The 24,125-nt window shown below is 46.4% G+C and overlaps 1 protein-coding gene across 2 annotated transcripts in view; it reads left to right on the top strand.

Annotated features, from left to right (window-relative positions):
• The window catches only part of CAMK1D (calcium/calmodulin dependent protein kinase ID), a 344,198-nt gene that overhangs the window by 274,638 nt on the left and 45,435 nt on the right, over window positions 1–24,125 (top strand). For both annotated transcript variants that reach the window (XM_031444848.2, XM_031444847.2), the window contains exons 4-5: window positions 13,096–13,234; window positions 18,701–18,827. In XM_031444848.2, coding sequence (XP_031300708.1) covers window positions 13,096–13,234; window positions 18,701–18,827 — 266 coding nt within the window. The remainder of the gene's footprint in view (window positions 1–13,095; window positions 13,235–18,700; window positions 18,828–24,125) is intronic.

The following is a 24,125-nucleotide window of genomic DNA, read 5'->3' as shown; positions in this document are numbered from 1 at the left end:
GATAAGTGCATCTCACGGTCCCTCAGACCGGGAGGCAGGAAGAGCAAGGGAGGCACTGACGCCGTGGCGGCAGGTTTCCAACTTAGAGCTCATCAGACGGCAGGCTTAGCGTTGGCAGCAGCGTCTGTGAAGCATCCCGGATCATTTTCCCAGAGTTTGTGGTACTTGAGCTTGGGGAACTTCTAGGTTTTCTTTTGGTTTGGGTTTTTTTTTTTTTCTTCTTGTTATGAAAAACTTTAAACACTTGTAAATGTAGGAAGAATATATAAAATGCCTCTATCTTAGGTCTGGTTCCCTGGACACAGGTCCTGAAGCAGGGCTTTGGGAGCAGGTGATTTTCTGGGAAGAGCTGTTAGGATCCGCATCTGCCAGGAGTGAAGGAAGCCAGACCGGGCAAGGAGGAGGTGAGCTGCAAGGCAGTTTCAGCGAAGCCCTTAGCCAGTTCTGAGAACCCTGGCCCCAGGCGAGCGCCCGGCAGCCCCAGCGGTACCCACTGCGCGCGCCCATCACCGCCTCCTCTTCGGTCACCCTCCACCCATCTTGCTCTGCCTCTACTTCCACCCACATCTCCCCCTTCCACTCCCCACAATTTATTGTTTTTAGACAACTTTATTGATGTATAATCATATACCATAAAATGCACTCATTTTAACTGTACAAATCAGTGATTTTTAGTAAATTTACCAAGTTATACAACCATCACTCTAATCCACTGTGAGAGCATTTTTATTACCCTGATTAGCATATCCCCTTTTAAAAATGACTCCTGGTCTATTTCGAAGCAAATCACTTTAGTGAAGTATTAACGCAGTGAAGTTCTTAACTGAGGGATCTATTGATAAGAATAAAAAAGACTCGCATTCACGTGGGTGAGTGAGGTGCCATTTGACAGTTACTTGAGGTCACATGACATGAGTCCTCAGGAGAAGTAACTAACTAGAGGCTGCTTCCAGAGAGACAGACTCCAACTTCCTTTGTTAAGTGGTTGAGTCCCAAAGGTCATCTAAGAATAACACATCTGACAGAGTTCTCTGTGCTTTATAGTTCTACTTTGTTCCTTAAGAGAAGAACCGATGTTTGAGATGAGGGCTGTTAGAGCAGATGTAGGTGCGTGTAAGACAGCAGGCTGCAAAAGAGGAAGTGTTAGCGCCAATGAGAGACCACCTTCGTACGTCATCAGGAAGGAAAGACAGAGGAGGTATGGAGAAGATACAAAGGATAAACCAAGACAAAGGAGGAAATTCTGTTGGTTAAATGGCCAAGGCAAAACACTAGCCTATTTCTCGGGTTGGTATAAATGCCTTGTGCACATTGGTCGATAAAACAATGGGTCTAGGAAAAGGAAAGAGGGCATTTTTAAAAAATAAATGAGATACAAATCACATACCATAAATACACCCTTTTAAGGAATACAGTTCAATGGTTTTTCATACATCCACAAGATGGTACAATTATCACCACTCTGTAACTCCCCCAAATGTTTCATCACCCCCAAAATAAACTCTGTACCCATTAGTGGTCATTTCCTGTTTCATCTTCCCCCCAGCTTTTGGTAACCACGAGTCTACATGTCTATAGATTTGCCTCTCTAGGGCATTTCATATACGTGGAATCATGCGAAATGTGGACATTTGTGTCCAGTTTCTTTCCCGTAGCATAATGTCTTGTATATGTTTGCATGGTTGTACCATGTATAACAGTACTGCACTCCTTTTCTTTTTTTTAATCGAGTTATAGTCAGTTTACAATGTTGTGTCAATTTCTGGTATAGAGCATAATTTTTTGGTTATACATGAAAATACATATATTCATTGTCACATTCTTTTTTGCTGTGAGCTACCACAGATCTTGTATTTGTTTCCCTGTGCTATACAGTATAATCTTGTTTATCTGTTCTACATATGCCTGTTGGTAACAAATTTCAAACTCCCAATCTGTCCCTTCCCACCCGCCTCCCCTCTGGCAACCACAAGTTTGTATTCTATGTCTATGAGTCTGTTTATGTTTTGTATTTATGTTCTGCTTTTTTTTTTTTTTTTTTTTTAGATTCCACATATGAGCAGTCTCATATGGTATTTTTCTTTCTCTTTCTGGCTTACTTTACTTAGAATGACATTCTCCAGGGACATCCATGTTGCTGCAAATGGCGTTATGTTGTCATTTTTATGGCTGAGTAGTATTCCGTTGTATAAATATACCACATCCTCTTTATCCAGTCATCTGTTGATGGGCATTTAGGCTGTTTCCATGTATTGGCTATTGTAAATAGTGCTGCTATGAACACTGGGGGTACTGCACTCTTTTTAGTGGCTGAATAACAGTCCTTGTATGAATTGTATGGATGTACATTGTTCATCTAACCATCAGCTGATGGACACTTGGCTATTGTGAATAATTTTGCTGTGAACATTTATGTACAAGTTTTTGTATGGTACGTGTTTTGAGGATTTGCTTGACTGCTTGAGTGTGCCGTGCCCAGCTACACCAGATCACACTCACTGTTTTCTAGTGTGTGTATGTGTGTTTGCATGCATGTGCAACATCTTTGTTTATTCAACATGTATTTAGTTAGCTTTTTGTCTATGTCAGATACCTTGCTAGGCTCTTGGTGAAACTGTCAGAAAAGAGGCGGCTGCCTCTGCCTTGGTGTAGTTCACAGTCTGGAATAGGCAGGGGTGGAGTAGGAGGACAAGCATCGCCCAGACAAATGTGCCAATAGTTAGTTCTGCCTGGTGAGTGCTGTGCGGAGATACAGATGCTAAGAGAAAGTGTAATGGAGGAAGGAAGGACCTAATCTGGTCTAGAGGTCAGCGGGTCAGGAAAAGCTTTTTTGAAATAGTGCTATTCAAACTAGGATCTGAATGGTGAATAGGAATTAGAAAGACAAAAAGTATGTGATGTTTCAACAGGTAGCAAGGTGACCTAGGGCCTGGAAACCCTGCAGTGGGCAGCTGTGACCTTGCACATTTGTCAATGACATTGATAGAAAGTAAACTTGAACTCTGCAGATCTAATCAATTCTGAACAATAGGTAGACAATTTTTATTTGGGTTGTGGTTTTTTGAAAGCATTGTTAGACCTTTCTCATGTTACCTAAATGCGTGTGCTGTCCCACAGATCTACTGTGAGATTTTCAGTAGAGATTGGCTGAGAAACACTAGAATGAATATAAATACATATAATCAATTAAAGCTGGACAAAGGAATTAAAACACATTTTTTAGACTTGTCATAAATTAGGGCCCTATTAACTTGTCTTTAGATTCTGAGTCTCTGAGCATATGTGAAATTGTGTAATTGTCCTCCGTGAGTTTTTAACAAAGTCAGTTACCCAAGACAGACAAGGATGCATTTACAACCAACTGGCAATCCCCTGTACAAGAGGTAGCAATTTTACGGACTCCTATAACCAAGCCATACACCAGACCCTTCCAGAGTCGTCTCCAATCTCTTCCAATTGTCATCAACTCCAGGAATGCAAAAGTATTTTAATACTAGAGAATTAGAATAGAAAAATCATTGTGGCCAAGCAAGATTTTCCTCACTGGAACTAATGGTAGGAAGGCCAGTAGGTAACAAATAGTTCATTATGTAATTTTTCCAAAAGTTATATTTAATATATTCAAGGACATCTGTTAATACCAAGCTTGTGCTGTGGGTGTTCTACAGGGTCACTGGCAGGTCAGTGAGTATTTCATTAACCTAGATCGTCCCAGGAAATGTCCTGTCCTAGGTCAATAGCGTTCTGACCCTCCCACTGCGAGTCCTCGTTATATAAGGTTATAGAAATGTATCTACTTAATACAGAAGCCGCAGTACAAAGTTGTGAGATTAGGTAAGAAGGCTGACATTTTCACAAATTTCCATTCTAATCAAAGGCATGGGTAGCATCAAAAAAAAACCCAGAACAAAACAAAACCCAGCGTGTTTGTGGGGAGCAGAGCAAAGAGCAGGCGGCTCTCCTGTTGATAGAACCAGAAGCCCTTACATCACCCGCCTCTCGTTGCAACTCCCTGTTTCCAGCAGCTGATTTCTTCACTGATTTCTTGTCAGTCAGGGGTTGGCTCCTCCCCTGAGATCCCTGGCAGAGAAGGGAGAAGGGGACCCACATTTACAAAACACTGGAGCATGTGGGGAGTCAGCCTCGGAATTTCCCCTTCGTGGTCTCACTTTATTCTTAGATCAGGTATAATTCTTTCGTGTATAGATGAGAAAAATGAGGCTCAGAGAGGCCCATCCTGGGTACCCTTCCCTGTGTACTCGGACATCAACAGCCCCAAGGTCTCTCTGCAGCATCTGTCAGGGTTTACCAGATCCTCCTTGGTTTCCACGGCCCCACACCTTTCCTTTGCTTCCTACTTCTGTCTGGTCCTTTGCAGGCTCTTCCTTATCTGAGTGTTGGCATCCTCAGCACTCAAATACCTTTCCCTTACCCAACTACATTCACCCGGTGGTTGATCAGTTCTACCCTCTTGGCTTTAAGACCATCCGCATGCCGATGACTTGCTCATTTTGAACTCTAGCCTCGATCTTCCCACTGAACTTCAGACTCAAATCTAAGGCCACCTGCTTGAGGTCTCTATCCAGTAGGCATCTTAGATTTCCATGTCCTACCCAAGGTTCTAGATCTGTGCAACTCAGTATGGTAGAGCCACAGAGCTATATACATTCAGTAAAAGTAAATAGGATTTAAAAGTCAGTTTTCCAGTTGCACTAGCCACGTTTGAAATTCATGCAGCTTGCTGTGACTAGTGGTCACCACACCAGACTGCAGACCAACAGCATTTTCATCATCAGGAAGTTCTGCCCTCATTTTTAATCCCTCTAAACTGGTTCTTTCACAGGGATCCCCCATTTCAAAAAATAACACCACCATCTAGCCATTCCTCAAGTCAAGAATCTAGGAGACATTCCTGATTCCTCTCCTTCCAGCATGCTTTCTGTCAGCCTGATCAGGGAGTCCTGTGTGTTGTGTTGTCTGAGTACTTCTTAGACTCCAATGTTCTCCAAGCTGAGCCACCAGACTCTGTCCCCTGGATCCTCCAGTAGCTCCCCAGTGATCTGCCTGCCTCTACTCTTGTCTCTATAACCTGTTCTCCACGTGGCAGGCAGCCAGAGTGATCTTTGAAAACTGTAAACCAGTTCACCTGTCCCCTGGCTGAAAATCCTCCAGTGATATCTCATCAAATGTAGAATAAAGCCACCCCATTTGAATCTTAGTGTACATGGTATCTTCATCCATTTGGGCTGCCATAACAAAGGACCATAGATTAGTGGCTTTTAAGCTACAGAAATGTATTTCTCACAGTTCTGGAGCCTGGAACTCCCAGATCAGAGTGTGAGCATGACTGGGCCCTATAACAGGTTGAAGACCGCCAGCTTCTCCCTGTGTCCTCACATGATGGAAGTAGGGCAAGCCAGCTCTCTGGGGTCTTTATAAGGGCACTAACCCCATTCATGAGGGCTCCACCCTTATGACCTGATCACCTCCCAAAGGCCCCGCCTCCTAACACCATCACATTGGGGGTTAGGTCAACATATGAATTTGTTGAAGGGGGAATATAAACATTCAATCCGTAACTCATAGCCCTGCATGATCTGGGCCTTTGTCTTTCTCAACCACTCTGTTCATTACCTACCAGACCCCAGTCACTCTGACTTCCTTTTTGGTCCCCAAATGCCCTAAAAGGCCTGCGCTGTGCTAGGGGACTTAGCACTGGCTCACCCCTTTGCCCAGAAGCTCTTCCCCTGATCGTCACTTGGGTGGCTCTTTCCTGCCACCCAGTGGGGCTGTCTCGGCGCCCACACAGAAGGGGCTGCACCTGGTAGCCATCCCAGGCTTGTTCCCACTCTCCCCACAGCATTCCACACTCTGAGTGTTGCACATCTATCTGTCTGTTCATTTATTTTCTTTCTCTTCCTCCCTCACTGGAATATTAAGTCTTAGATACTAGGGATTCAATGTGAATAAGACACACTTTACTCTCTTGGAATACACAAATCTAAAAATGATTTGTAATTAACTTATCTTTTTTTGGACTGTGAACAGGTGTTGGAGTTGGAGGAGGTTAGCTGTTTTCTCTGTATCTTGAGCATGTTGGTGTTTTTTTAACAAATCCTTTTGTCCTTCTCTCACGAGTAACGCAAAAGTAGAATTTCTTTATCAGAGTCTCAGCAGGCAAGTTTCACATACAACATTAAAACGCCTTCAGTTCCTTCCTTGAGGGGCAGCTGGATGGGAACTGGAGGGGCGTAGTTGGAAACCGGGGAGAGAGGACTGTAAGGAATCACTAAGGCCCCACTGAAAGCAATGAAAGCTGTTGCCTGGATGGATGGAGAATCAGTGTCCACTGCAGATCTGGCTGACAGGGAGTCAGAGGAATGGATTTTCTCTTCTGAGGTGCATCTAAGGGTGGCTGGAAGCCCACAGGATCGAGGATGTCAAAGCAGCGGATCTCCAGGATGGCAGGGACAGACCTTCATTGGAAGACAGTGTGCACACGTGCAAAAGGACTCTTGTTCCCAACTGTCCCTCGCCCCACGCCCACATGCACAGATGGTCAGTCTCAGTGGCATCTCTCTCAGAAGTAGGTTGCCTTAGATCATAGGCGGCTCAGAACTGAGTGCCGTCCAATGCAGCCCATCCAGCCTCCACCACCTGGTTTTCAGAATCCTTCATGATTTGACTTCATCCTCACCAGTCACGTCTTACAGATACATCAGGCTTCTTGGCATATCTTGTTCATCCTTGCCTCGCTTCTCTTCTTCCTCCCTGCCTGTCATGCTCTTCCTCCCAGGTCCTTCCTTTGGGAATCAGCTGGCACTTTTCTGCAGTTCACTGAGAGCTGTGCTGGACTCTGGAGACACAAAGAAGGTCAGGACATCTCCTTCAGGAAGCCTTTTCTAAACACAGATTTCTCCCATCCACAGCAGCCTGTGGTCACAGTTGGGCAAGTCATTGGTCACTGGTGGTCCTGATAGTCAACTTGAACTTACTTCGTAGCTCCCCAGATACAGACTAGCTGCCTGCCGCGTGGGGGGCTTGCCAAAGACTCTCACTGGACCCTTCTTTCATTGACTCTCTTTCCCTGAAAATTAATTCAGCAAAAACTTTCACGATCGCTCAAATGCCTGGGCATTGCCTGGGCCTTTCTCCACTTGACTAAACACCGCTCCTCCTTCAAGACAGCTCGGATTCACTCTGTCCTGCCCTGTGCCCTGGGCCTCTTCTCGATGCCCTTCTGAGGTCTTCCGAAGCACTCCACCCCCCCCTTCCCTGACATCAGAACCATCTGCACCGTGTTTTACTTGTTTGTGTTTTAGTCCCCCCCCCCGACACACACATACACACTGGACCGTGTACACCTTGGAAACAAGAACAACATATTTTTCATTTGATACGAGATGATTTGATTAGGTGGATAAAAAAGCATACAATACAGAAAAAATAGCAAAAGTGCTTCTCCCCATAAACCTTGAAGAAATACAGTGTATATTCAAAGACAGACTCACGGATATGGAGACCCTTTAAGTCGCCCGGTGAACTCATCTGCCTGGGGTGCTGTCACATGACACCATACACTGGGTGACTTTAAACAGTAGAAATGAGTCCCCTCACGTGGAGTCCAAGGACAGTGTGTCAGCAGGTTTGGTTCTTCCTGAAGCCTCTATCCTTGGCGTGCAGACGGCCGCCTTCTCACCGTGTCCTCACATGGCACAGCCTCTGTGTGCGTCCCTGGTGTCTCTTCTTACTAGACCTGTATGACCTCAGTTAACTGTAGTTACCTTTTTAAAGCCCTGTCTCCAAATACAGTCCCCTACTGAGGTGTGCTGAGGAGGGGGCAGTTAGGGTGAAGGCAAAGGGCCAGAGTCAAAATGTAATGGCACACAAGGGGCTAAATTCGGTCCATTCCATGGAGAGGCATGTGTTTGTGTTTTGGAAATTTCTGAACAGATTGAGGCTGGGAAGATGCTGTGAAACTGAATTTGGAGAATAAAGATATTTTTATTATTAAAGTAGGATTTGTTGAAGGAAGGAAATGCTGAGGACAGAGGTTTCAGGAAATAAACCCTTAATCTTCCTGGAGTGGGTGAGCACATCCCCACTCAGGAGCGGAGTGTGGGGACACCAGAGACAGATGAAGGAGTGAGGATCATAAGGACAGGCAGGTGGGTGCCCTGTGTGGGAGGAGGGCAGTCCCTGGGCTGCCCAGTTGGGACTTGATTGAGGAAAAGACTGATAGTTTCTTTCTCCAGGCTGGGTGAAAAAAAAGTCCATTTCTGTCATCTGGGCCTGGGGGTTTCACAGCTGAAAAATGCTTTGTTTACAGCCGCTCTTAATCACAAGCTGCCTATTTCAGGACTACTTTCCCCTTAGGATCAAATGTAAAGACGGGCAATGGTTCTTGGAAAACACATTTATAACCAGACTTGCTCTGGGGTAAACAAGGCTGCGTGGCTCTTGTGGCCAAATCACCTGGGTCTCTTCCACTCGCTCTGCTTAGTTATATGACAGTCTTGTGGGTTTCAGGGCAGAGCTGCCGTAACACTGCTTTAAAAATTTTTTTTTTAATTTTTTATTGAAGTGTAGTTGATTTACAGTGTTAGTTTCAGGTGTACAGCAGAGCGATTCAATTATACATATACCACACACACACACACACACACATATATATATATATTTTTTTTTTCTTTTCAGATTCTTTTCTGTTGTATGTTATTACAAGGAATTGCATATAGTTCCCTGTGCTCTACAGTAGGTCCTTGTTGTCACATTGCCTTTTATCATCCCACTGTCACCACCAATATTTCTCAGACTGCTGTCTATGACTAACAGCTCAGGGCTATGCTTTTTGGCCTTCTTGGAAAGGAAGAGGTTTTCTTCAGTTCTCTGAGGCTCCGTGGTTGGGTCCAAAGATGAAACTCATAAAGACTAATAGGGAAAAAAGCATATACGTTGTACTGAATTTTCACATGTGCCCAGGAGCCTTCCTGAGGAGAAGGAACATCTCGAGAAGTGACCAGAGCAGGAAGCTTTTATACCTTGTAGGCAAACAGTAAATTTGTGGAGAATGGACAAGACAAAGGGGTTTGGAATCAGGGTCGTAAATGGTGAAGACATAAGTGAGATGAGAAGAGTTAGCTGAACAAGGTTCGTTTGCTGATTCCACTCTGCTGGTAAGAGTCTGTCTCCAGTGAAAGGAGAATTAATTTCCTGCCTTTATACAGAAAGGGGAGCTTCTTCTACACTTACTTGCATCTTAACTGCCTTTATTTATTAATTTTTTTAATTGAAGTACAGTCAATTACAATGTGTCAATTTCTGGTGTTAACTGCCTTTAGCTCAAAATAATTTCATGTCAGAGAGGCGTATTTTGGGGATGACATAACCCTTTGGCCTTTTTCATATTTTATTAAATCTAACTTCTCTTCTAGAGTGATGGATTTTCAGAGCCCACATTTCAGCATTAGCACAGGTACCATTTTTTTAATGAATGTGTGAATGATATTGGTAGAAGATGTAAAACATTTTAAATTGTAATTAGCAGTAAATCTTAAAATAAGAGGATAATACCAACCAAAATCACATGGAGATGTTCAAGTGCATGTAGACAGCAGCATGGTGTGCCCAGAAGTGGGCACACGACGGGAGCCTGGGACGCTGGCAGAGTTATGTCTGGTACACTGCAGTATACCAGAGTGGAATCAAACCTTACAGTTTACTTGATCCAGAAACTTTGAAATTGTTTCTTGACTATTTTTTAATTTGAAGAGATTTGCATTACTTAAAATTTGGGGGGGATGATTACATCCAACTATTTCATCTCTGCATATTTAAAAGATTCACACACAGTGATCCCAAGACAATGTAATAGGCAAGGAAGATCAGAGACTGAGCAAACCCAAGTTCACGGCAAAGGCAGTCTGTTCTAAATAAATGTCCAAGTTTAAATAGAGAAGAGTAGAGAATTTTCAAACCATATTCCTGTCTTCATGTTTGGTAGACAGTTTCCTTCTATGTCTACATCCCCCCCAAATTGGACTGCTCTCCCATAACTCTTCCATGAAGAAATTTTATTTATTGGCCTGTTATTATGGTTCTGCTCTTTTTCCCCAATCACCTGACCCCTGATCCTTCTAACTGCATTCTGGTGCTCTGCATGCTTTTGCTGGGGAACTCCATTTCCAACAAGAACCTTTAAACCACCCCCATTGGAAGTTTGCCCTAGAAGGACATTGACCTGAGAACATAACGTGTCCGCTCAGCAGCTAGCCGCCCCAAGCTTCACTTGTCCTGCCAGCCTGAAGATGCAACACGCCTCTCGCCACCATCCTACACTTACTTCCTTATCAGTGATTCTGAAATTCTGTTCTGTTGTTTGTGATTTTGAAAATGACTGGGTGTCTTAGCTCAGGCTGTCATAACAAAATACCAGAGACCAGGCAGCGTAAAGGACAGAAATGTATACCTCACAGTTCTGGAGTCTGGATGGTCTCAGATCAAGGTGCGGGCAGATTGGGATCCTGTTAAGGGCTCTGTTCCTGGCTTACAGATGGCCGCCTTCTTGCTGTGTCCTCACACAGCACAGAGAAAGAAGAAGTGGAACTGTCTGGTGTCTCTCACTCTTCCTATAAAGACATTAATCCCACTATCGGGCCCCACCCTCATGACCTGAACTCAACCTAACTACCTCCCCAGATTCCCACCTCCCAGTACCATCACATGGGGCTGGAGCTTCAACATACGAATGGGGGGGGGGGATATTCAGTCTATAACAGTGGCCTTTTGAAATGTATAAAGTATCAAGTGATTTACAAACTTTAAGACATTTTTATCAGTATTGTTACTTTTTTTTTTAATTGGAAGGGTTTTAAACTTTTCCCTTGTTCCTCGGTTTCTAAGGAAATCAAATTCTTTCCGAACAGTACTCAGAAAAATAAAGCCCTGGTGCAACTTGAAAGTTAAGAAGTGAAATAGTAAATGTGCAGAAAATTGAAACTTGGACACTGCCTACGACAGCAGCATCTTTACTTCAACTCTGACGGTGCAGTTCTTCCTGCGTTGCTGACCTGTCACCGTGAAAGTATTACTATTCAGTAGCTACCAGTACCTTCTATCACAGGGCAGAAAAGAGGACGTTGAGAGAATGGGAAGCAGAAAAGATGAGTTTTGGGGGAGGGAAAGGATCTGGTAAAGGGTGGCTCATGGGGTGCTAAAGTGGGGGGTGGGGTGGGGAGGGGGTGAGCTTTGCTGCCTGAGTCTTCCACATCTTGCAGAGCGTGTGAGTGGCAGGCAGAGCAGCGGTGAGAAAGCCCTGGAACACTAGTAAGGGGCATTACTGAAGGGGGGCCGCTGTGGGGGATGAGAGGACCGCAGTCAGAACAGACTTTTTCTCCTGCACAGCTGATGCTGCATTGATTGACACTAACAGCACGTGGGAAAGCTGGCACCTAACGGTGCTCGGTAAACGTGGGGTGAGTGATTGAATAAATGATTCAATGAAGTGAATGCACGCAGGTTCTCCCAACCCCTGGCAGCAGTGCATCCCCGTGGGACATCCTCAAGCTCTGGGACGTCCTGCTGTTGAAATGCACTGGAAGCAGGTTCTAGAAGAATGAAGCCTGGTGAGAACTTGATGTCAGTTGCTGAGAGGGACTGTCTTGGAATTTTGGTTTACCTAAGGATGGCTCATTTAGACAACATGGTCGTCAAAATATAGCTGCTCCCCTGTTGTTTCAATTTTGTTTTCATTCTTTGAATTGCTTTTTCTTTCTCCTGAGCGTCGTTCTCCTTTTATCTAGATTGCTCAGTTTGCTTTGGAAACAGGACATTATCCAAGCACAATATGGCTTGGAATGACTATAGGTAATGCGAGAGACGCTAGCACATCACATAGGCCTTTTGTAGCTGCAATTGTGTTCCATTAGTTTTTTTGAAAGAGCATTTCGGTGGCTCAGTCATTGAATGTTACTTGCCTTTGCTTGCAGAGAGTGAGTCATCGCTTTGTGTGTGAGGGTGTGTGTATGTGTGTTACTGCTGGGGTGTCTTTTAAAGCTGTAGAAGTTGTTTATGAATCTCAGATTTTAATATCTCAAATCTTTTCCATTTTGTTTATGGAAAATGTGTTTCTTTTTTATTAAAATGGTGCTGATATATCCCTTGAAGCTAATTTCCAAGATGGCTTAATTATTTGAACAAAGCACAATATTTCTCTCAGAGAAGTATACACGAACTTGAAGGCTAAGGTGTTAGTTGAATTGTTCTATTCAGGACTGTACAGTTCTGTTCAACTTACAGAAGCATCAAATATCAGAGCTGAAAGGGTCTCTAAGAGGTTGTCCACCAGGGCTTTTTGGCCTTTGGCAACCTAGGTCGCCTTTCGATAAATGGAAAAAAACAAAATGGTCACTGAAAGCTGAAATTCAAAACAAATTAAAATTAAATATTCTTACCAAAAATCAAAGCAAAACAATGTAATGGAGTGTGGTTCTTCCTTTTTTTGTAAATCACAAGTCACTTTGAGCTTCTGATGCTTCTGAGGGAATGGCTGACTAGATTCACTCCCCCATTTTACAGACTGAAAAGACTGAGGTCCAGAGATTGCAGGAGTGCTCATCCTCTCAGCATGTTAGGAGCAGAAGTGGGTCAAGAACCCAGACATCCCGTGGGCCGCTTGCCGCTTTGCCCACAGGCCCCCTCCTACCTACCCCAGCCCGTTGAGGCTGCCCTTGCACGCGAAGGAGACGTTTTATCCTGTCTCATCTCCCTGTCACTGATGATGCTGGCACTCTGGCAGGTTACTCTTACTTTTTGTTGTCCCAGCAAAATGGATCCAGAGGCCAAGAGAGACTTCTCAGTCCATGGGTCCTGGTTTATACTTCCTTTCGTCATTCGGAACCAGCCATGCTACCCTGACACAGACACTTCCTTGGTGTAGCTTCCAGGCAATAAGGGGGCAAATTTTAAATCTGAAAATGGATTCATTTTTGAAATAAAATTTGGGTCTTTCACCGTATTGAAAGGTCTTAGTGATAGTCTTCCCTGAACAATTCAATAGGTCCTCTCAAACTGACACTTATTTTTTTTTTTAAACAGGGTGTCTGGTGGAGAGCTGTTTGACCGGATAGTGGAGAAGGGATTTTACACAGAGAAAGATGCCAGCACTCTGATCCGCCAGGTCTTAGACGCTGTCTACTATCTCCATAGAATGGGCATTGTCCACAGGGACCTCAAGGTGAGGCTGTCGCTTAGCAACACCCTCCAGCTGCTCTCCCACCACAGTGCACCTGTCCGAGAGGACTGGCTCCCATGGAGGGATGAGGTGGCCTTGATGGAGATATGGGTAGAATGAATGGTGGGCATTGTTTAGTGTTCCTTATTGGAGCTTTTGGGACCCAGAAGTAGCTTGAAGGATGATGAAGATCAATGGGGCTGGCATCGTTTCAAAGATTTGATAACTGTGATGCAGCCAAAGGGCCCCAGGCACACAGGCTGTGTATTGCTTCAAGCCTATCTAGAAAGTAATTTTGTTCAAGACATAGAGGCCATGAAGTACCTTCTCCCAGTGCAGTTCTTCTGTCTTTTCCCAGCCCAGCATCACACACCATATGAAAGAAAGGGAGAAGTGGGTAGAGGGCATGAGTTGAGAGAGGAGGGAAATAAAAGGCTAATAAAAGGAAAGCTAGGTTACCTGACCTACAGTTACAGCTTTCTCCCAGTGTCTGCTGGGGTCCTTCTTATCTTTTCCTTATGAGGTTTTGGCATAATTCAGCCTTCCCCCAATAGCTCTCACTGTAAAGGAAGGATCTGGGGTTTACTTGGTCACCTTGGCCCAAAGGGCTATGTGGATGTCATCAAAGGGTAGATAGCAAACCTACAGTACAATCTGAGGAACAGAAAAAAGCAGCCTTGCTGACAAAAGGCTGTAACATGGCTTCATTACTTAGCAGTTCCAGGTCCAGCCCGAGAGCTCACTGCACTGGTCAAGATAGCAGTTCCACCCCAGCACACAGACTCCCCACTCCCATCAGAAACCCAGGGATTATATTGTGCTGAAGCCATGCTATTCATGACTCTGGGCAATCTAACTCAACTTAAAGACTAAGTCATAAACAGATGTTAAAAGAGAAATTTAACACCTGCCCGTTACTGGTACTGGGCACCAAGGTATAAAATAGCGTAGTCTTCCTTTCACAGGGACTCGCTGTAATGTTTTCTTTTCTCCTTGTTACCATTTTCCATTGACCAGGATAGTGGCTCCCAAATGTTAGCCTGCATCAGAACTGCCTGGAGGGCTTGTGAAAACACAGATGACTGGCCCCAGCCCGGAGGTTCTGATTTGGCGGGTCTGCGGCAGGGGCCCGGGAACTTGTACTTCTGAGGGGTTTGCAGGTCATGCTGATGTTGGCCTGGGACCCACACTGGGAGAACCGCCGGATGGGGGTATCTGGGAATGTTGATGGAGTTCATACAGCCTTTGCCCTTTGCAGACTTCTTGGTGGGTGACATGGGCCATGCGCACCAGTAGTTAATCGTGAGGACCTGGAGGTCCTTCTGAGGGCCAGGTGAGGGCTCTGGAAGCTGACCTGGCACCGCTGAGCTGGGCAGCAGTGTCTGCTCTGCTCGCTTGTGCCCACACCAGATGCCAGTTCTGTGCTTCCAGAACACAGCAGGCAACTCTTTCTGAACAAGGCAGTGTGCTGACCGTGGAGATGTGATGTGAAGGGCAAGTTGTCTGTCCTTATTAGAAACCAAGCCATTTCCTAGATGGGCAATGTTTATTTCCCCTTTAGGAAGGCAGGTTGGCTGTCAGGGAGAGGCTGTGATTTCCACCCACATGATGCTTCTGGAGGCGTGTGTGCCGCTCCCAGCCTGCAGAGCCTGAAGATCACCAGCGTTATAATTGTGGAAAGAACATGACCATTTTAGAACCTTTCTGTGACCACTTTTCAGAGGCACAAAGAGATTTGATCTATGCAGAGGAAGTTGGGGTTAGGAAACTGAATTTTCATAAACCTCTAAGAAAATGAAAACAAACTCTGATGCAAGCCAGCGCAATAGAGAACACGATCGGTTTCATTTAAGATTAGGGCACAGTTTGGGTACCACCCCACCCTCACACGTGGCTGTTTACCTCCTTCTCCCTTCAGGAGGGTATTCTTGTGCCTTCTTGCCCCGGGAAGCTACTAGAGACGATCAGCTGTCCTTTTATCAAAACAAGGGAAATGTCCACTGCCGCCTCCTCCTATGAGGGCAGGGCTGCTCTGTTGACATTTGGGGCTGGATTGTTCTTTGTGAAGGGGCGTCCTGTGCAGAGGAGGATGCTTAACAGCAGCCCTGGTCTCTACCCTCTACGCCGGTACCACCTTCTAAACTTCTGACCACCAAAAATATTTCTAGGCATTACCAAATATCCCCTGGAGGGTGAAACTGCCCCCAGTTGGGAATCACTAGATTAGAAGTATGATTATGTATAACATTAACTTTATGGGAAGTATTGATTCAGATCTTTTAAGAGCTTATTATATGAAGTATTAAAGGGTTGGAATGGACATTCCAAGTCAAGTATTAGCCACCAGTTGTCTTCCAGAGATGCCATAAAATAAAGAAAAATAATTTTTTAGGGGAGTCCTGGGCCTCACTGGACCCCAGGTAGAACTGTAGGATTCCCTCCCTCCCCTGGCCCCTCGCCCCCCATAGCCCTTCTCCTGCCAAAGGGGAGGGTCTCCGCCTGATTATCTGAGCCCATCTTCTCTCCCACTTTCTCCCCTGTTCCCCCCGTCTCCCTCTCCAAGAAAAGCCCTGCTGTCTTTTCTAAGTCTTGAGAAAGTACAGACCTAGGCTGAGAAGGACCAGTCAACTGAACTCTCCTTGGTACTTGTCCTTCAAAAGAGCAATTTATTGATCCAAATGAATCTCCTGTAGGAGGAAGGAGAGATTTGGGCTCCTTGGCCATCTCCAGCCTGGACGCAGCCTGGTTTAGGAGCATGGGATCATTGACTTTACAGCTGCAGAAGTCCCGGGACAGGAAGGTGAAAAATCATAAACTTCAAAAAAAAAAAAAAAAAGTCCTCTCTGCATGCATGATTGGACTCTTACTGTTCATCGAAGGCTCCTCCGTAAGCATTCAGGGAAAACAGGAACCACGTATACTGTTGGGTTCCATTAGTTCCCTCCCCTTTCTAACCATCATTTTTATTTCCACCGTTGACTGGCCCATTTTATTCTATTTTGTAACTCATTGAAAGCCTCCTCAAGCATACATTTGATTTTCTTCTAATCTGATGCTTCATCCACAGAAGTTATGTCACTGTGAATGATAAACACCATCCCTTTCTGTTCCTTTTTGTCATGTTATTTTTGGGTGAAGGGTAGTATTTTTTTTTCCTTTAGGTTCTGTTAAAGAAAAACAAATTCTGACATGTTAAAATGGTCAGGAAGGCTTTATTCAAGACTGTTGTGAGAAGGGTATTGCATTAGGGGAGGGAATTCCAAGTTCAGCGAGGCCACGTGGGGCTGTATATCCATTGAGCAGAGTGAGGGGCCATGGATGGAAAATCCGAGAGGAGACAGCGAGGGTAGGGGATTCTTGTCAAAGGTGGCGAAGGACCTGGACATTGACAGACTCTGTCCTTTGACCAGACCGGAGGCGGGCCCCACTGAGTTTGCTTTCTGACCAGGCTTGGACCTTGGGCTCCATGCTTGGTTGATTGGCTGCCCACATAGTCCGGTCTTAGCAAGAACCCCGGCAAGTCCCATCAAGATAAACCTCCCAGCCTTGAAACCTGATCAGATTCCTTTTTCCCCCGCCCTCTGTGGCTGACCCCCCTCACCTGCCTTCTGCAAAACTCCTCAAGTTGGTGCAGCCAGAATCCCCCTTACCCTCCCTAGTAATTTCCCCTCCCCGACCCCACCCGGCTCCCAGGCTATAAATCCCCACTTGGCCTTGTTGTGTTAGGGGTGGAGTCGAATCTTCCTCTTCTACTGCAAAACCCCGCTGCAGTGAGGGCTCCCCTGGGCAAAACCTTCCTTAGGACTTTCCGCATGTGTCTGAATCATTTATTTTTCAACATCATCAAAGGTCAGGGAGAGGGGTGGAGCAACCTGACGAGCTATCTGGGGAGAGGGGTTCTCTCTACACAGAGGTGGCTAGATTCTTGCCAAGACTGGGCTTTGTGGGAGGGCCAAGAGCAGGAAGGACACAGACGGCCAAGGTCAAGGCTGGGTGGAGAAGAGGCTGCAGAGGAGCCTGACGGAAGTCTGGTCAAGGAGGGAGTCTTGGTCAGTTCTCACCATTTCTTCCCGGCAGTGGTCGTACCTCTGAAGCCCACCCCCAACCCCCCGTGGACTTCTAAACCCCAGAGGCCTGGGCCCAGTCTCAAATTGCTGAAGATGTTTCATGCCCTCACAGGGGACTGGTTCTGCTGCACAGCCAGGCTGGGAACCACTTTTCTCAACACTTTTCTAAGTCTTGGATGTACAATCTAGTCACTCTGCCTAAGAATAGCTTTGAAAAGTCAATGCTTAGAAACCAAAAATCCACCACAAACCATTGACAAGAGAGACTATGGCTTCACCCCTGGGGCCAGGAGGGGAGCCGGGCAGGAGCCATCGGGGGGGGGGGGTGCGGAACGGCTTTCCCGGTGCACGCTCATGTTACTGGATGACAGTGGAGCTGTCAGTCCTTGACCTCGTCTCCCTCAGCCACGGTGTCATCAGTTGAAACGACGGTGAAAAACAAAAACATGCAGGCACGCCTCCTGTGTTCAGGCCCAGGCCCTGCGGCTGTGAGCTCCTTCAGTCTCCATAAGCCCTGTCTCCATTTTTTTCCGCTGGGAATAACCAGATTCCCCAGTTTTCCATAAGAAAATTGCAAAAGCTTCACTGTTTCCGGGTCGACCCCAGGACCGCCACGCTTAAGCCCCTCCCGCGTAGACGCCCTGGAGGCGCCCCCGGCGTGCAGGGTTGTAGTGGAGATGGGGGCTGTCCTCGGGCCTTCACTGCACGTCCTGCATTACTGCTGCCTGAGATCCAACATGTACTGTCAGGGAGGCAGACAAGGAAACGTCACAACCCAGGGTCTACAGATGGACAAGCAGAAGCTTGGAGTACCTCGGACATGTGGCTAGAAAGTGCTGGATCTTCCAACTCTGAGTCATTCCTTGATGACCTCCCACTGCTCCCGGGGAGCCGAGCGAGTGGGTGTCAGCTGCCCAGGGAGGGGTGGGGGTGCCATGCATCGGCCAGAACCCCGGGATGCGGATGTCCCTGAGGGCAAGGAGAGAGTCCCTTGGGTTAGAGACAGGTTGCTGATAGGGGTCAGAAAAGAGAAACAGAACAGCACCCGTGAAAGCAACCTTCTCTCCGGGAGTGTCTCCCCTAACCCAAGAAATGAACTGACAAGCGTGAGAGGAATCGCTTTCTAATTGCCTCAATAAACGGCTCATTTTTTCAAGTAGACCAAATACTAATGAGGGAAAGGAACTAGCATTTATTGAAAACCCGTAAGTGCCCAATACCATGCCAGGCCCCCTGAATTGCTTTCATTAAACACTGCTTTTCTTAATGCACTCACTGTGTCCAAAAGTTCAGGTCTGTTCTTCAGCTGTGACTTTAAGCTTTGGTGGTTGGGTGAGTCTCCCGCAGTTAACCCAGCTTTCAACATGGTTTGTAAATTTTGTTTTTCTGATTTCCCTTCTAGCCTGAGAACCTTTTGTACTACAGTCAAGATGAGGAGTCCAAAATAATGATCAGTGACTTTGGATTGTCCAAAATGGAGGGCAAAGGCGACGTGATGTCCACCGCATGTGGGACCCCAGGCTATGTCGGTAAGGACCCTGTGTGTGTGTGTGTGCTTTCCAGCTTGCCGACTTGATCGGTTTTCTTAAGCATTTGAGCCTGGCACGTGATCACAGCCTTCATTCCCCCTGAGGGAGGAATAAAAAGATTGAGAGACACTGGAACAAGTTTGAAGGGAAGTGATTTCCCCTGAAACCTTTTAAGAGTTGGGTAGAACTCCTGTTTGATTTGGGTGCGGGCCTGACTGGAGGCCGGGAATTGACTTGGATGAATTCCCAGGTTCTAAGGCCAGAAGTATTGCATGGGCATCTATGTTTTCAAATGACTTACAGGGACACACAGAGATAACAGTAAGGTGCAGACACACATGGAACACTGAAAATGTTGCGATAAAAGTAGCTAGAAAGAAAACATTGATGGGAGGAGTCTGGTTCAAACCTTGATGAACTCACTCTCTGCAATTAGCCAGTCCTGATCTGCCCCAGAGAAGCCAAGAATTAAAGTTTTTCCTAAAATCAGAACCCCACATCCTTTGTCCCAAACATACAGAATGCAGACAAAGCTGACAACACAGACATACAGAATGCAGGCAAAGCTGACAACGCAGACATACAGAATGCAGGCAGACCTGAATACGGACATCCTAAGACTCCTCTTCCATCTTCTGTGGCCCTGGAGAAAGGCCGTTGGAACCGTGTGTGACATTTCTGAGACTTGTGAGTGTATTCGTTCATCCAGCAAATGTGTATTAAAGTGCCTGCCATGTCCTGGGCCCTGGAGTGAGGACAGTGAATGAGACCGGCAGGCTGAGGAAAGCAGGCCTCACACTAAACTGGTCTGGGGCCTAGAGCATTGTGGGAAACTCCGAATGACCTTGAAGGCACCTCAGGGCCCTTCAAGTGCTTGCATGATGACGGGTGTTAAGTCACCACTGTTATGTCACAGCTGCTACATTTTTAAAGGAACTCAGAGGCAAAAAGACAGACCTGAGGGAATAGAGAATAAAATGAGGGGGAAGGAAGGAAGCGATAGAGATTTAGGAGGTGTTGAGATGGGGGGAAAGGTGGCAGGGGAGGAAAGGGTGTAGTCAGCACCTCCTAGCCCTTGACTGTCGCAGGCCAGGACTTTGTCCCTGGGTTGTGTATATGCACTGGACAGAGAAGGAGACAGAGTTCTGATCATGTTTAAGAAGCCAGTGCATCTGAGGGGGATTAATGGCAGGGCTAGCCATCTCCATTGTAGGGTAGAAAGTGATGGTTTCAGGAAGAGCCTGGACCCCATCAGGGGGACCCAGCAGCTGTGATGAGAGATGCTGTGTAACCCCTGTGTATGCCCAGAGGTGGGGGCTGTGGGTGGAAATGTGAGTGCGTGTGTGTGTGGAATTTCTCCAGTTCAGTCCAAGCCACCAAGCAAGCAGCAAATAAAAATGAATGAGACAAACTTATTCTCATTTCTCTTAAGAGATGGGAGGAAAAATGGCCTGTTCCAACTGTGATGAATAATAGACATCAGAAAAAGGAAAGGCCTGTGAGGTCATGGGGCCAGTCTCCTGTCCAGAGTGTCTTTGCTCTGTTCTGCGGGGGCTGCTGCCCAGGCCACGGAGGGCCAGGGAGCTGGGGATGCTGTAGCTGCCCAGCGAGGCTCTCGGGCTGCAATTTAAGTGTTCTGATAAAGAATGTGCATCACACCATTCTCACTTTTGTCTCTGATGCTGGAAGTCTCTAGCACTTTCTAAATTGCTTTTTGCTTTTTTGCGTCTTGGCAGAGTCTACGGAATAGCGGTTTTCTCTGGGTTTCTGAGTGGCTGCCGTCCGAACGGTCTGGTTCTGTTTAGATGTCGGACGTGTATGAGTCTGGGAACTGGGAATGATGTTTGGATGTGGCCCTTGCCCTTACCACCCTAAAAGGTGGCAAGTAGAGCCATTGGGTAATTCTGTCATCAGATACAGAGTTTTCTTTGAGTGGGGAGAGGGAAGTCATGGACTATGGGAATATAGTGATTCTGTGTGTTCATATTTGTTAAGCACCAAGAAGACTCCTGGGAGACCTTTTAGAGCAAGGAAGAGACAACATTGGCAAGGTCATGTCCACGCAGACATGCCTTGGGCAGAGAGCAGCTGAGCTTGGGCTGTTCCTCCATAACAGTCTGCATGGCAAGCTCCTATTCAGCCATCAAAACCCAGCTTACATGACCCCTTTTTGATTGCTTTCCCATCACCCATCCTCTCCTTTATCATCCTGGTTCTTTACCTTTTCTTGTCATGGTTTAGATCACATCCCATCAGAGTTTGTATTTATCTGTGTCTGTCCCCCACTGCACTAGAGCAGGGGCTGTGTCTTACTCATCTTTGCACAGATGCTTGTTGAATTGAATAGAAACCTAATGTTCATGGAAATTAGCAATTTTTTCTTCCTCAGCTCCCTTTCCATTCATTCAACATGCATTTATTGAATTCCTGGTATGTGTCCTACACAGTAGTTCGATGTTATGAATACAAATATGAATTAGACAGTTTCTGACTGCCAACGATTCACAGAATTGCGAGAGCCAGAGGGTTAACAGGTAAACTGAATGATGGATGATAAGTGCTACATTATTTATCATTCAAGAAATTACTTATTTAGTGCCCACCTTCTGTTCTAGCAGTGGGGATATATCAGGAGAAAGAAAAAAAAAGCAGATAAAAATCCCCAACCTCATAGTACTTAACATTTGAGTGAGAGAGAGGCAGACCATAAGCAAACAGCTTAATATATTAATTAGTATCTTAGTGACAAGTGCCATGGAGAAGAATAAAGCAGGAAAGAGAATAGGAAGTAAGTGTGTGGGGGGGGGGGTTGTAATTTTAAATACACTGATCAAGGCAGCCCTCATCAAGGTGACAATGGGATAAAGATTTGGTAGATGTGAAGGAGCTGGTCATGCTGTTCTGGGAAGGAAGAGCATTCCAAGGATGGTGCAAAGGCCCTGAGGCAGGAGTGGGGGTGGGTAGCAAGAGGAACAGGATGAGAAAAGAGGAAGTCAGAGAAGTAATGGGCAGAGCATGTGCAGACCAGGACTTAGAAATCATTGTCAAGACTGGGAGGCGGGAAGCCATCAGAGGGTTCTGAGTAAGACACAACATGATCGAACTTTTACCAGGATCCCTGTAGGGGACTGGCTGGGATAAGGAGAGATGATGGGGGTGCAGGGCCAGGGTGAAGACCAGTTAGAAGTCTCTGGAACTATCCAGGTGAGAAATAGTGAGAACTCAGCCAGGTCAGCAGAGTGGAAGTGATGAGTAATCATCAGGTTTGGAATATAAGGTGAAGGTAGTGTCACCAGGAATTTCTGTAAAAGTAAAAGTCAGATTTGAAAGAGAGAAGTCAAGGTTAATTCCAAGGTTTTTGACCTGAGCACCTGAAAGGGTGCAGTGGCCTTTAATTAAGATATGGGAGGAGGAAGGAGGGTGCAGCTCTGTGGTAGAGCACGTGCTTAGCATGCACAAGGTCCTGGGTTCAATCCCCAATACCTGCATCAAAAAGGAAAAAAATGTGGAGGAGGACATTGCAGAAATATCGCCAGGGGTTTGGGTTCGGATCTGATAAAGTTTGCAAGGTAAGGAAGGCATCTGGAATTGTGGGGAGATTCTCATTACACCAAGTAGTTATGTTCTGTAAGGTCACAGTGAGCATGAATTAGCAAATGCTGAGCTGCTGCCCCCAGGGGAAGAAATGAATTTGGGTTCCTGCGAGCCTCTGATTCCAGCGCTGACATCAACTTGTCGATACTTAGCCTTGCTGTATGTGTGTCTCTGTTCAACGACATTTTATGTAGTAGTAGTTCATTAACGTTGAAGCCAGGCCAGCAGCAGTGTAACTCGTGTCTAAAGGAAGCTGATCTAGCACACATTTCCCCATGAGGCTCACCTGGCCTTCTTGTGCTTAGGAACACCGGACAGCTCTTCAGCACTGACACCTGGGGGCCATTTTTAATAATGAAATCAACAAAATGCACAAATACGTGGAAAACGTGGCACTGGCTAGACCATGAAAACCACACTCGTAGACCAAACAAGAGGGCAGAGCGTTGCCGTGTTTGACCTCAGCTGGGCACGTGCACCTCCAAGTTCCGGCCACTCTGTGCGTGTCTACAAATGACCGCAGAAGCATCCTAAGTATTGATTTGGGGGGTACACGTGAATTTTGGCGAGGAGGCAGATTCGCAAATATGGAATCCCCGTGTAGTGGGGATGGACTGTATTTGGAAGCTGATAGCTTCTGGGTGCGTTTTAAAGCTGTGAACCTGATGAAACCATCAAGGGAGGTGGGTGTAGATGGAGGAGAGGAAAGGTCCCAGGGCTGAGTCCTGGGGACTCAGAGGGACTGAGAAGGGACAGTGGGAGGGAGGAAGAGGACGAGGGGAGTATGGCATCTGGAAAGTGCTTCAAGGATGAAGAGCTGTGTGTCAGCTGTGGCTACTGAGTCAGATGAGATGAAGGCTGAGTGAGTGGGGGCCACTGGTTGGGGGGACCTTAAACTATGGAGTAGTTGAACAATTAATTAAGCCTGTGGGAGCCTGGCAGTCAGGGTGATGCCAGGGAGGACATGAAACACGTCTTCATAAGAGGAGCCCAGCACGCTGTGTCTGTGTGGGGCTGGACAAAGCCACGTCCCCCTGCTCACCTCCCCCGACCCCAGCAGTAGCTGTAAGATGGAGACACTATCTGGGATCTTGGACAAAGAAGCTACAGCCTCATTTTTGCCTGGCAGTTTGATTTGAACAGGGCAGAGCCATTGGGCATCTATGTGAGAGGAGGGAGGGGGGCCACTCCCCTCCCCGTCCTTGGGACCACGCTTCCCACAAGCCCAAGCCGGGAGTGGAGGAATGCTATCTGCTTTCAGCTTTAGTTCAGATTCCTTCTAGGGAGCGTTGGTTTCAACTGGTGAGTGCTGTTGTGTTGTTGTATCAGTTATTGTCACCTAAATGACTATTCGGCTAAGTAGTTAGTTTTGCCAGCATCGGGATTATGACTTCAATATAAATGAGTTCTTTAATAATGAAGAAATAATGAAAAAGGAGCTGTTTATCCCAAGTACCCCAGTGCACACGGTGCCTTGAGAGAAGGCAGAGGAATCTGAGCACTTTGAACTTCACCCTTGACCCTGAGCAGCTGCCTGGTCCTCACACACGCTGTACGAGGAACCAGGGTCCATGCAGAGCGTCAGATCACTGACAGCAGGAGATTGCAGGCATCTCTCCATCCAGGTATACTGAGTTCCTACTGCGGGCAGCTCACAGGCCTCCTCCGATGCAGTATGGCCAGTGGGCGATGCAGACCCGTATG

This window comes from Camelus dromedarius, chromosome 26, assembly GCF_036321535.1.
Source record: "Camelus dromedarius isolate mCamDro1 chromosome 26, mCamDro1.pat, whole genome shotgun sequence".
Classification (NCBI taxonomy): domain Eukaryota; kingdom Metazoa; phylum Chordata; class Mammalia; order Artiodactyla; family Camelidae; genus Camelus; species Camelus dromedarius.
Note: the sequence above shows the minus strand (reverse complement) of the source record. Positions and strands in the feature narration are given on the sequence as shown.